The sequence below is a fragment of the Marmota monax genome, unplaced genomic scaffold, assembly GCF_021218885.2.
Source record: "Marmota monax isolate L192 unplaced genomic scaffold, Marmota_monax_Labrador192_F-V1.1 WCK01_AAM20220418_F8-fsc00033, whole genome shotgun sequence".
Lineage (NCBI taxonomy): Eukaryota > Metazoa > Chordata > Mammalia > Rodentia > Sciuridae > Marmota > Marmota monax.
The window spans coordinates 5,726,347-5,740,136 of record NW_026694282.1 but is presented as its reverse complement, the minus strand read 5'-3'; the positions used below and the strand labels follow the sequence as shown (position 1 = coordinate 5,740,136).

Here is a 13,790-nt window from a genome sequence, read left to right as displayed (position 1 = left end):
ATTTTTATAAGTCCCAACAAGACAAGTTGCTCAAAAGAATGGAAGAGCTTCTGAGGCTATAACAACCCTCCCAACAGAAATATCAGTCTTAAAAGACAAAGACCATAAGAAAATGTAATTGCTGTGAACTCCATTTTACTTTTTGATAGTGATGTACTGCTTATGAAGGGATTTTCCACAGATTATCATTCAGTTCCCACAAACCCCTTGTTAAGGCAGATATTACCAACCCCACTTTATGGGTAAGAAAGCAAGAAAGGAAGACACTGTACAATGAAACAGTTAGCAGTGGATTAAGCACTTAACAGATACCAAACCAGACCTTGGGCCAAGGTCCTCTGATTCCTTGGCTGTTGCCTCTACTCAGCAGCTTTGCTTTTTCATATTACCAAACCTGAACGCACGCCAAATCAATTTTCCTGTGGAAATGGTGGAATCCAAAAATGTTTGAGTGGTACAGACAATAAGAGATATTAAAGGAAAACAAATGGAACACTGAGTGTCTGTCCCTAATCTTTGATGGTAAATTGAAGGGCACATTCCAGGACTTGGTGCTGTTTGCCCCTGGGTTCAATAGTCTAGTTGGCTTGTATAATTCAAATCTTGCAGAATCCCTGCCTTGGTTTTAGGAAACACCATATGGTGGCTGCACTCAAGCCCTCTGTGGCTCTTTTTTATTTGAGATTATCTGCTTAATCTTCACGTAAATTGCTGATCTCTTGGGTCTGAATGTCATAAAAATATAAACTCCTCTATGGCAATAGATTGTAGTTCATTCATCTTTGTTATCTCAGTCCTCAGCACAACACAGAGAAGAAACTCATTGAAAGGGGTTGTGGTGAATGTTTGTGGTTAGGATGGTTTTGTGACTTGCAACACTTACGTTTTCCCCTGTCCTGATATATAGGTTGGAGAGACCATCGGCATTAGTGAAGAGATTATGGGTCTGACCATCCTGGCTGCTGGGACCTCCATCCCTGATCTTATCACCAGTGTCATCGTGGCTCGGAAGGGGCTAGGAGACATGGCTGTGTCCAGCTCTGTTGGAAGTAATATTTTTGACATCACCGTAGGGTAAGTGAGAGCTACATAAAAGTACATACCATCTCCATCACTGGCTTTGTCTTCCAAGAGTCTGTAAAGATATGACCAGGCTCTCTGAGCCCAAAATTCAGCAGTACCAACAGAAAACAAAGGCTTGGGAGGACCATTCAGTTTCACCAACTCTATTTTTCAGAGAACTTAATGAAGAGTAAGGCATCCTAGATAAGCAGAAACACATACCTGCATTTAGAATTAATGTTTTAGAAAATATTTTAGGAGAATTCCACTTATTTAACTGCACTCACCACATATTATGAATCTTCAGAATTCAGACAAGACTTCGATGCTCTGATAGTTTCACGGTGGTTTTGTTCCATATTCTAGTTAATATCCCTGACCAGCCTCAGGCAAGATTTGGATTTTAAGACAGATTGGGATGAGCAGAGACAGCACAAACATCCCATTTCCTCGGAAAATGTTGGCAGCCTTGATGTTTTCATTGGTTTACCTGTGCCCGTGATGATAGTCTAGGTTTTTTGGAAGTAGGAAAATGAGGGTTTTTTTCCCTTACAATTAAGTGCACTGGAGTTCTAGGTATGAATAATCTCTATAGTAAGCCAAATTGAGAGGAGTGATATTATCTCTCCCATCACATTAACTTGTCAAAAGTAAAAGTAGGCTCACTCATGACCCTCATGAATGGCAGTCCCCCGAGAAAGAAAGACACAGGATTTTATCCTTGTGTTCCCAGAAGAGCAGGGCTCTTAACACTTGAGTTTGGAAATCCAATGAAATGCATCTATGTTCTCTTTAAGTATCTTGAATATTGTTGTCTTCTACCTTTTCATTACCAAACACATATTTATCATTTTTCATACAATGTTCACCATGTATACTGTACATACATTTTTTTCCATTTAAGACAATGATCATGGAGTTATATATTAGCATCCCCATTCCTCAGATATGGATACTGAAAGGCACAGAGTTCACACAACTGGTAAATGCAGTAGCTGGGATTTGAGGGGGAAAATCAATACTGTCAACCACACTGTCTGTGCATAAAACCCCACCCTGGGTTTCCACTGTCTGAAACTCCAGTGAGTCCCAATGTGCCCTCTCCTGTTAAATTTCCCTCGTCTGCCCACCCTGCTTCTCTGCCTGGAAAGCTCTCTTAACCTTTCCAGTATCAGCTCAAATCCTGATTTCTCTAATCCCTGTGGGTCTGAGCTAGGGCTCTTACTCCCATAGACCCTCCGCACATCGTACTGTTGTCAGGTCCTGTCTGCCCACAAGCCTACGGACTTCCCAAGGGCAAGCACTCACCAAAGCCTAGCACATCGCCGACTGCATGGTAGTGGCTTAACAAATGCTTGTGGAATGGACAGAAGGACTGACAGATGGATGCCTTCAAAGTTACATGCCTTAAAGGAAATTATCCTAATGTAAAGAATACCTCTTTGCTCTGTTGGCTACACATTCAGAATAGCCTTTTTGTCAATGTTTGTCTAAAAAAAAAAAATAAAAGGAAGGAGAGAAAGAGAAAGTTCTTTGTAGTGTAAAAAGAAAATCCTATAAGCTAAGAAAAGTTATGTATTCAGTTAGCATCTTTGCCATGTGTTTGAAAAATAACTATTCTAGTAAAGTTGTAAGACACTCCTTGTTCATTGGTCTAAAATTACATATAGATCATGACAACAAATGAGAGTCCAAAGAAAAATATCACCTAACCTACTAAAACACAGTTCATTTTTTTAATGTTCTTTCAAATATTTTGGTTTTCTTAGTGAAAACCAGTTTTTCTTAGTGAAAGTCAGTTTTGTCCTCCTATAGGGCTTTTATTTTTTTCATCCGAAGCCATGTGTACATACCAAAAAGAGGCATTTATTACTAAAAATTAGTAAATCACATGACTCATTTTCTAAGTGTTTTTAGACCTCCAAATATTCCATCCTGTTGCTTTTCAGCTTAACCATTATCCTTTAAAATAATCTTTTTATCTTTTTTTAGATTTTTTGTTATGCAGAAAATCTCTCTTTTAATTATTTTATTAGGATAAATTCCTTTAAGCCATATAATGGATTAAATATTTTTAACATTAAAATGACTATGATATATTTTATATATTTCTTTTCCAAAAGCTTCTTTCCTAAGGTTTATACCAATGTATGTCATTGCCAATATATTAAGTGATGTCATTAGCAAAAACATTGAGTGTAAAAGTTTCTGCATAGTATTGCCTGCATTTTCTATTTGCTCATAGAATAATGCATAAAGGATTTAGATATAAAGATCAGTGGAAATTCACCGACATTTTAAAATGTGTATATTTTATGCAAATAAAATTGCATTGCTATTTTTATGTAAATCTTTCATTCTAAATTTAAATTACACATAAGATTCTGAGTTTGATTGCTAGCACTGCAATTAATAAGTAAAACCTAAATTTAAAGTTATTTCATGAATATTTTCTATATCACTATAAACTTGTGATTTTAAATAGCCATATAATATTACATTGACTTACATTGATTTACTATTTGGCTAGTTTCCCATTGGAAGTTTTAAGATGATATCCTCAATTTCTTACTACTCAAATAACACTGAAATGATCATTTTTCTGAATCAAGTTGTATCTGCTTTTCAAATTATTATGAAAAATGCCATTTTCCCTTAAAGGGTGTTTACAAACTATTTATTGTGCTGTCAGCTCAACTTCATCAGAACTGGATGCCTCTGTGTGTGTGTGTGTGTGTGTGTGTATTTAAACATACATGTGTTTGTCTAGTGTGTTAGTCAACTTTCTGTCACTGTGAAAAATACCTAAGGTAATCAACTTAAAAGGAAGAAAGGTTTATTTTGTCCAACAGTTTTAGAGGTTTCAGTCCATGGTCTCTGTTGCTTGAGCCTGTAGCTACATGATTATGATATTCATTGGTCGGGAAACAAAAAGAAAAAGAGGGAAGGACTGGGTCCTCATATCCCCTTCAAGGGCCCACCCCGCCATGGTCTAAAACCCTTCTACAAGGTCCCTCCTCCTAAGGTTCCACCACCTCCCCCTAGTGTCATAGGCTTGGGAGCAAGCTTTCAACACAAGTGCTTTGGGGGTATAATTCAAGATTCAAACTACAACATCTGGTTTAATAAGAGTAAAATGGTTTGGGGTCTTTCTCTTTAAAAGGCATGGGAAATGTGGAAGAAGAACTCACCAGGGTGAGTTCACCAACATTGTCAGGCCCTCCCTCCCAGTTTCTGACTTTCCATTGCTGAACCCAGGATACCAAGACTGTCCTCTCCTGCCAAGTACTGGAATTTCACCTGGTTCCAGGCTGCCCCTGGGGAACCTCAACCCAACATGGTTCACTGAAGTGAGCACTCCTTGCCAGAGAAAAGTGCCTGTACTAATCACCACCAGGCCATCACATCAATCACTTCAGCATTACCCTGCTTAAGATATGCACCCAGGTGGGGGCCAGCTAGTGTCAAGCCCTGGTGATTCAAAGATGCAGTGCTTGGGCTCTGCTCTTACACACTCTCCAGCAGAAGAGGCAGATGCATAATTTGCATTTTCACCCTCACTATTTCTCTCACAAACTATTTGCTTTTTCTTTGGAGCACTTCATGTTTCAAAAGGGCAGCTCCTCTTCCATACCCCTGAGACCAGGTCAAAACTCAACTTTCTTTGGCCATACAGAAGGTACAGCCAGCTGAGTCAGTTTCTCCCCAGCCAACATTCCATCATTACTCTCAATGGGAAGAACCAGCTGCATTTCACCCAGCCACCTGCAGATACCCAGGCCACTTGGGTCTGATATTTTCAGCCATGTTCCCCTCCCAGAGAGTCCTACCATCAACAACCATAATTCCTAGCAATTGGTTTTCCTGATGTGTTTTAGAATCACCACTCAGGAAGGGAAACAAAAGATGTTATCAGATTTTAAAAATCAAATGTAAAGGTAGAAAACAGGTTTAGAAATACACAATAAAGTTTTTTAAACTTTATAAATGTAAGATAATTATATTCTTCAGATTTTTCAGAAAGACCATTTTTTTTAATATTTATTTTTTAGTTTTCGGTGGATCTTTGTTTGTATGTGGTGCTGAGGATCGAACCCGGGGCCGCACACATGCCAGGCAAGCGCACTACGGCTTGAGCCACATCCCCAGCCCGAAAGACCATTTTTTAAATCAAAAAGAATATCAGTATCTTTTCCAGGATAAACTTTAGAATTCTATATATACCCTATCATAGCCCCCACCATCATCATGGTTTTTTGTTGTTATTGTTTTGGTTTTTGTTTTTTATTGTTGTTATTTGGTTGGGTTTTGGTACCAGGGATTGAACCAGGGGTGTTTACCCACTGAGCCACATCTCCAGCCATTTTTATTTTTTATTTTGAGACAGGGTCTCGCTAAATTGCTTAGGGCCTCACTAAGTTGCTGAGGCTGGCTTTGAACTTGCAACCCTCCTGCCTGAAGCTTTGGGATTACAGGTGTGCACCACCACGCCCAGCATCATGTAATTTTACTTGCTTTTAAATTGTTAAGTCATTGTTATTCTTTATCTCCATTTTTTAAAAATAATGTTTTCCATTTTTTACCATCAATTTCTGTGCCTTCTCTACATTTGTTGCCTTCTCCCCTCACCCTGTACAAATCCTCCAGTTCACCTTTTTATGGCTGAGAGCAAAATTTTACTCTTCATTAGGAAGAAAACAAAAAAAATTTCAAATCAAATTCAGAAAACACCTACAAGAATCATGCCTTTGATATTGCTTCACTGTAGGACCAATCTCTGGTCTCCCTAATTTGATCAGGAAATAGATAAACATTTTCAAAGTTCACCTGATTTCCTTATGTGATCTCATGACACTCTTTTCAGGGGTAGATTTATCCATGAGCACCTTCTCAACATGCCTGACTGCCTGCTCTCCCCTGCTCTTCCTTTCTTCCTCCCAGGCTCCCACTGCCCTGGCTCCTGTACACCGTCATTCACAGATTCCAGCCAGTGGCTGTCAGCAGCAATGGCCTCTTCTGCGCCATTGTCCTCCTCTTCATCATGCTGCTCTTCGTCATTCTCTCCATTGCCCTCTGCAAATGGCGGATGAACAAAGTGCTGGGCTTCATCATGTTTGGCCTCTACTTCGTGTTCCTGGTGATCAGCGTCCTCCTAGAAGACAGAATTCTGATGTGTCCCGTCTCCATCTAGCGGAAAAGCCATATCGTGGACCAACAGCGTGGATGGTCCCTTCCTGCTCTGGGCTCTAGGCTCCTTGGCCTCCTGAGAAGAGGCAGCTGGCACACAGCCCCAGCCAAGTGTCCCTCCTTGGTGGATTGGAGGAGGGATGGATTCACATGGGACCCTTCACTTCACAGGCTCTTCACCCTTGCCTACAGAAATGACTCCACGTAAGAGACAAAAAGAACCGTGACCATGGGGCATCCCTCCATTCACCACTGACAGGTACTCCTCGCTGGCCGGAGGTACATTCGTTGTAAGGAAGCAAACAAGGACAGAGGCTATATATACACCTATAAAGTATACATATTATAAATATACACACACGAGCACACAAATCCTGCCTGATCCTGTATTATTCCTCTCTTTGCATACCTATAGATTAATACATAACTGTACACAAACACAAAGAAAGAAAAATTATATAAATATATATATATATATATACAGAGTCATATATATATATACATGTAAGTATAAATGCATCTTTTCAGGGATAGCTCTAGTATATTTATAGTACCTTTTTGAAGAGGGGCATCAACCTTCAACCTTCAGTCTGGACTTTACCTCTAGGTGCAAGAGGTGATCTAATGGAATCCACAGACAAAGGTGGTGTTGCTGTCACCTTCAGCCTATGTTCGATTTACCGGGATCCTGCCTAACAAGGTGGATGGTTTAGGAAAATTGCTTGTAGGGAGGAGGACTTAGCAGAGAGAGTCTGGAGGAGCATCGAGTTGAGCCCTCCAAACCATTGCACTAATCATACAGGGAAGACTGTTCTGCATACCCATACTGAGTACTTAAGACCGACAGAGATAAAACCAAGACTGGGTGAATACTGGTTTGGGGACAGGAGGGAGGTGACTAGGGTTGGGTTGTTTTGTTTTGTTGTTTTCTGATATTGCCCCAGCATGCAAGTAGAAAATATGACTGCAGACCAAATTAGTGCTTTTCTAGGACAGCAAAACTATATAAACTGAACTTATATTGTTCCAATGCATGTCCCATTATCATCGAAAGAAGGAGGGCAGTTTTAGCTGTGATTACCATTTAGACATATTTTGATGCTAAGGGCTCACATATAAGTCAAACACCTGCCAGGAGAGCCTTGATGTGTGATAAGAAACCCCATCCAGTAGAGGTGCTCAGTGGGATTTGCCACCTAATGGGAATGTAAGGGCATCATGGCTCCTTAAATCATTGTCCAATGTGATCATAAAGGGCTTCAGTGTCTAAGAATCATTATTCCCAATAGATCTAAATCAACTCTGATCAACACTACTTGGCTGGAGGCAGCTTTGAGATGTTTGCAAAGGCATTTGCACACTTGGTGCACCCCAGGTAGATTTCTGGGTCCTATTTCAAGGATTTGGTTAAAGCCTGTGCAATGTCCATGTCTCTCCTCCCATCAGGACCCCAGATGGGACTTTTTCTAGTTTTTAAAGTACACTGAAGACTATATTCCAAAGTTTCTTTGTGCTGGCTTCAACCCGGTCACCTCAAGTTTTTATTTTCTGATTTTGCTCAACTTTACATGGAATTTTTTTCATTTTGTTTATTCAATGCCCCCAAGTTCTATTTGCCACCTTGTATGATTTCTCAAGTTTATTTCAGTAGAAAATAAGACTAGTGGGGGGGATGGGGTTAAACTAAATTGATGAAAAAATATGTAGAATCTGTCATTTCCCCAAGTTGTGATTTCCTTAAAATCATTTGCAAAAGTAAACAGAGGATGGTCCATTATTCTGTGCCCAGCCTATATGAAAGTCGACAACATCATACATGGGGCTCTTCACCACACATGTTCATGTCTTCAGCTTGTGATGTGCCTGAGGCCTGCTCTGATTGTGTTGTGTTGACATAGGAAGATAGGATGCAGAACACATAGTTGAAGATAAAGGTCAAGTGACCTGAGAGTGCAGGCAAGGTCAGTCCTTTCTCCCCCAAAACCTTAGCTCACTCTGTAAAGCATCAGCAAGCAGTACCCATCATGGCTTTTCCCCCACAAGTAATAAGTACTGAAAAATGAAGCCCCCCTAAGAAAACAAGAATTCAAGGTGACTGCCCCCCAGGCTTGTTTTCAGATCTCTCCAGCTTTGCAAAGTGGAGTTTTCTAATGTGTGAAGGAAACCTGCATCTTGTTCAAGGGCAGGACTTTGTACTTAGAGTGAAAGAGAATGAGGAAGTAATTTTTCTTGTGTGTTACTTGACGGGAGCATAGGTGGTTATTGTGTGAATTCTGTACTATTGACCAATTTGTTGTTTGAAAGGCTTAAATAGGTGACCTTGACAAAATGACAGGTAGAATATACAAAATAAGAAAGGTTGCAGGAGGTCAGGTATAGCCCTGCTCTTATTCCAGTACTTCCTGATCCTTCCCTTCCTCCTCACTCTTCCCATTCATTCCCAGGTCACAGTGAAGACTTGTCCAAGCAACCAGGAAATACTTTACTCACCTAAGAGTTGGGAATGCACTTTACAGGGAGTATTGTAGTTTTTAATGAAAAGTTGCTTTTGAGAAGACAACATTTCCAAGCCTGGTTCCCACCTCAATGGCGTGTGCTGGGCATGACTATGACAGCAGTGTCCCCCTAAGTGGCACACAGGCACCTTCCAGTGCTTGCCCTGGCTTTCTCTTCATTGCTGCATCTGTGAATAAGTGGTTATATGTTGGCCTACACTCATTCACATAATTAGAAGAAAACTTTCCACATTATGATTTCCAGAGTAGGTCATCTCTAGCCCCTTTTCTGTATGCCTCTGTGTGTGTATGCATATGCATGAATGTGTGTGTGTGTGTGAGAGAGAGAGAGAGAGAGAGAGAGAGAGAGAGAGAGAGAGACCCAATCACATTAGAATTCAAAAGCAAGGAGTATCGAGTTTGCCAAAGTCAAAGTCAAAGAAAAGTACAGTCCCAACCAAAGGGAGCATTTCTTCCTGATCTCATAAGATGGTTTTCTTCTATGCATATATACATATAAACATACACATAAGCACCTGTATTTCCCCACCCCCAGAATATAGATGTTTCAGCCTTAAGAAACTGCCCAGTCTTATTCTTCCACCTTTGTTTTTTCTAGTACTGGGGATCAAGCCCAGAGCCTCTCATGCAGATACTCTACCATTTGAGCTATAGCCCCAGCCCTAGCCATATCTTTAATGCTGACATAGAAGCAAAGAATATACAACAGGAAGCACAGAAGAAAATGTTAGACTGCAGTACTCTCTTTGCTTCTTTGGAGCAGAGTATAAAATAGTATCCAAAGTTCAAGCCAACATTTTACTACTTGATTTAAAATAAATGAGTTGCACCCAAATGGTTCCATTTGGTTCATAGCACACCAAGCAGGTCTTGCTTGCTGTCACCTTCCCAATAGCCCTAGGCAGCCGAGAAGAACCCAGCAACTTGCATCAAACCAAAAGTTCAAAAACAGAAACTTCTGAATTGCATTTGACTATGCACATGACATATCCAGCTGCCCTCTGGACCTGACCAGTTCCTAGGGAACTGAAACACAAGATTAAACAGTGTCACTCAGAACCTAAACTGAGTCAGGCAATGACAGATGGGGAAGACAGAACACATGCACAGGGACCATCCAGTAGGATTGTTTATTAGCTCAGAAGATACAGAAGAATATCTTAAATCCTTGCTCAAAAGATCATAAAGAGAAGCAGGCGTTGTTTAATATTCAGAAAAAAAAAATGTTTTGTGAGGCATCACCTGACAGAGGCTATTATAATATCTTTTATACAGGAGACACAAATCAGGTGATTTGGAGCCATTTCAGTAAAACACAGCTGTCTCAGTGATTAGCCTTTTGATAATGCTAACATACACCCATCCCTGGGTAGACAGAGAGTTGGCAAACTCCTCAGCATTGTTCCCGTCTTTTAAATGCCTCTAAAACAGTGAGATTCTTATAAAGGGAAGCCCACCATCCCAGACCACCTTAACAGAAAGTTGATCAAGGAAAAGACAACCTTTAGAGCTGCTGGCCAGATAGTGTTGAAGAAAATAGGACTTGAGTTAAATGCTCTGTTGAAATTTCTACATTGAAAGTGTCTGTCATGGATCTGATGGCCTGTCTGAATGCAAACATTTCAGAAAATTCTAGTATGCTTTCTTCCCCGCATACACACACAAACATACACACACAGACACACACACACACACACACTATTACGTGGATGGTATGCTTCCTTGACCCCAGACAGATTGTTACTTTAATAAATAAGTGGTCATATCACCGGTGGCAGCTCTGTTCCAGAAAATAAATAAATAAATAAATAAATAAATAAATAAATAAAAGCTGTTCTTAGGGTGATTTCTGAGAAAGTGTGCTATAGAAGCTAATCCAGATCTTACATAACCACATGGCTTTTTAAAAGATACATCCTCAATCCCTATACAATATCATCTTCAATCAGCCGTAAGGCATTGGCAATGAGGTAGTTGGTTATCATATATAAGTTACACACACACACACACACACACACACTCACACGGGAGAAAGGAGAAATTAATCTACTTTTACTAGAATTCCTAAGAAAGAAAGCATCGCATTGAAACACATCCTTATGTGGTTTAAAATAACAAATATCAGGCTTTTTAAACAATTACAAGAGCCCTTATGTATACACAATTCTAGATTTTTTTAATCCCTTCTCAAGATGCCTTGGGAGAAGAAAGGTAATTGTATTTCTGATCCACTGTCCATTTAAGTTTAGCTCCTGTCTCTGTATCTTTGTGTTTTCTTTTTAATTTTGCAGGCTCATATTCTTTAAAATATATAGCAAACAGAAAAAGCAATAAAGGAAATACAGCCAGCTCAACTCCATTACTTCTTACTATACCATTGCAATATTTCTTTCGCCTCCCCAGGCGCTTTGGAAGTGCACAGGCTGCAATGCCTAATCAACAGGAGAACAGAGACCTACAAAAGCTATAGATGTGCTCCTGTTGGCTACAAACAGAAATAATGTGTTTTCCCCTTTTCCCAAAACAACTTGAGCACAGCCATTGTAGTTTCCTTCCTCACATGTGGATCATCAGCCTTGCTCCATACCACCTAGATTCCCAGAGGTCTCTAATCTGGTTAGTGACTTTTCTTAAGAAAGAGTGAGAGAGAGCCACAAAGAAGAAAAGAATCCATTACTCAGCCATGTTTAGAAAGACCAAGGTGGCCTTGCAATTCTGATAGGCTAGGTACTAAGTTCAAACTAGTGTACGAATGGTGAGTGACTGTATGGAGCACCATATGATCTGAGCCAATGCTCTTTCACTAAATGTTTGACAGACTGGAAAACCTAAAAGAGTTTATTTTTAAGCAGATAAATAAGTCTGAAAGAGTGCCATGGAGTTTGCACAGGCTCACACCAAAGATTTAATTCCATTTAAGAGAGTTTGTTCAGCCTATTGGCGTGACCCAAAGGACAGCAACCCCCCTACACAGACTCACACAGACCCCTAAGGGATCCTAGTAGAGATGTTCCTGGTGTGACCAAGCTCAATGTTAACAACCTTCAGTGTCAGAAAAGTCTCCTTCCAGGTTAACCCCGGCCCCTACAATTGATGACTTCATTTAGTTTTCTTTCTGGGAGAAAACTGCATATGGGAATTCTGCATTCTTTACCCCTGACATATTTGGAAGTCACCACTATGTGACCCTTTACCTCTTTTCATCAGAAGTCTCCTGAGTTTGATATTTCAGAGTCTTTTCAAAATGCTCTTAATCATTCCCACTTCATCTTTACTAAGACATTTTAAATGCTTTATATTGCTCTTGGATTATGGTACCTTATGACTAATCATGACATGAGTATAAGTCTGAACAGTGCTGACTTCCAGCCTGGAACTCAATGCCTTGCTCCCTTGTTATGCACACTCTGTTGTTCTTCCCTTTTAAAAAGTCATTCTTCATCGCTATTTCACATTAATCTTGTGTTCTCTGTGGCCTCCTATCTCTCTTCTGAGACATTTAGATGAAGCCAGTGGCATTTTTCAGCTTGCCCAAAGCATTTGCACAGGCCTTTGCCTACTGTGAGAGTCTCTAGTTGGCCTTATTAAGGTCTCAGCCTGCTTATTTCTAACCCCACTTTCAATTCTGAAGTCCAGGTTGGACACAGTGTTTATATCCCTGCAAGATTCTTACTACCAGCCTCCCAGTGCGCTTATGCCTGGCAAATTGGGCATTTTCTCCTCCTCCTCCACTTCATTGATAGGAAGATTCAAAAATGCTAGACCTCTGCTCCCAACCTTTTTTTCACATAATTGACTACTTGCTGGGGGGGGGGGGAAATCCTTTCTAATTGCTACTAAAATATGGATAGAATCCGCAACCACAGGAGAAGAGAGCAGTAAAAATAACTGTAGAGCACCAGAGAGTCTTGCTTACCACAAGCACAATAGGCAGTGGTTCTCCAGGGACTAGTCTGAGCACTGGGCATAGCTTACAAACTCTGCTTTCAAGCCCACAATCCCACACTCACAAAGAACTCAGCATAGGAGAGAGACCACTCAAGATTCCAAAACTCTGGGCTTGTGTTTACCTGCTTTGATTTTACAAGAGGAGTTAAAATTTTCATTCTAAATACTAAGTCAGAGCTTATCCACCTGTACTGCAGTGAGCCTACTTTCTCGTGTGGTAGAATGGATAAGAACTGTAAGGTCACTGATTGGTGTCCTGGCCTAGAAAAATGGTCTACAATTCACTGTAAGAATGGGACTATACTCCTGCAGTCTTATATTTTGGGTTGTGTATTTCTTCATAATGGATATATAAGTTACTAAGGCCTTGGGGATCAATGGTTCTCTCAAACTCTCAGCTAACCAAAAGAGAATGCTAATTTTCTAAAATAATGTCACATACACACACACACACACACACAAAAAAGAATAGAAAAGAAAAAAGTGAAATAAGTCTAAATCCCTGAATAATATAATTTAAAGAATGAAATTGCATGCACGAATTAAGAGTAGATAATCCTTTGCCATTTAATTAAACAAATCTCCAATTCTTCTCATCAGGATAAAACTGAAGGACAATGGATGCCTTTTGGGTTTTTTAATTTTTTTAATATTGCACTTTATGGTACTTCATAAGAGACAATTGTCTTAATTAAAGCCATAAAATAACAATAATACATATATTCAGGGCTTCTGAATATAGGCAATCAATAAGCAGTCCACGAGTCATTCCTGTTTTGTATTGTTTGTTGTAAATTGGAGTTTACCTGTTCTATTTTTTATTACCTACAATTATTGTTCTAGACAATTCTACTACTAAATTTTAAATATGTACTTTAATATAACTGTTAGAAAATCAAAGAAATTATTTATTTCACAGAAGCATTCTTCATTTCCAAAATAGCTTATGACACAGTTCCTTTAAATAACAAGTTCTGATACTACATTGAAAATTCTTCCTTTAAAAAAAATTACAGATTAACTGTTTTTCAGGAATCCATTTGCTATGTAAAGCCAGGTTCCTCCATATGGAGAGTG

The 13,790-nt window shown here is 39.7% G+C and overlaps 1 protein-coding gene across 4 annotated transcripts in view; it reads left to right on the top strand.

The window, feature by feature from the left end:
* Positions 1-13,166, top strand: part of Slc24a2 (solute carrier family 24 member 2) — a 226,330-nt gene extending 213,164 nt beyond the window's left edge. For all 4 annotated transcript variants that reach the window (XM_058586377.1, XM_058586379.1, XM_058586378.1 and 1 more), the window contains 2 exons: positions 908-1,074; positions 6,004-13,166. In XM_058586377.1, coding sequence (XP_058442360.1) covers positions 908-1,074; positions 6,004-6,253 — 417 coding nt within the window. In that variant the 3' untranslated portion in view covers positions 6,254-13,166. The remainder of the gene's footprint in view (positions 1-907; positions 1,075-6,003) is intronic.
* Positions 13,167-13,790: the final 624 nt, after the last annotated feature.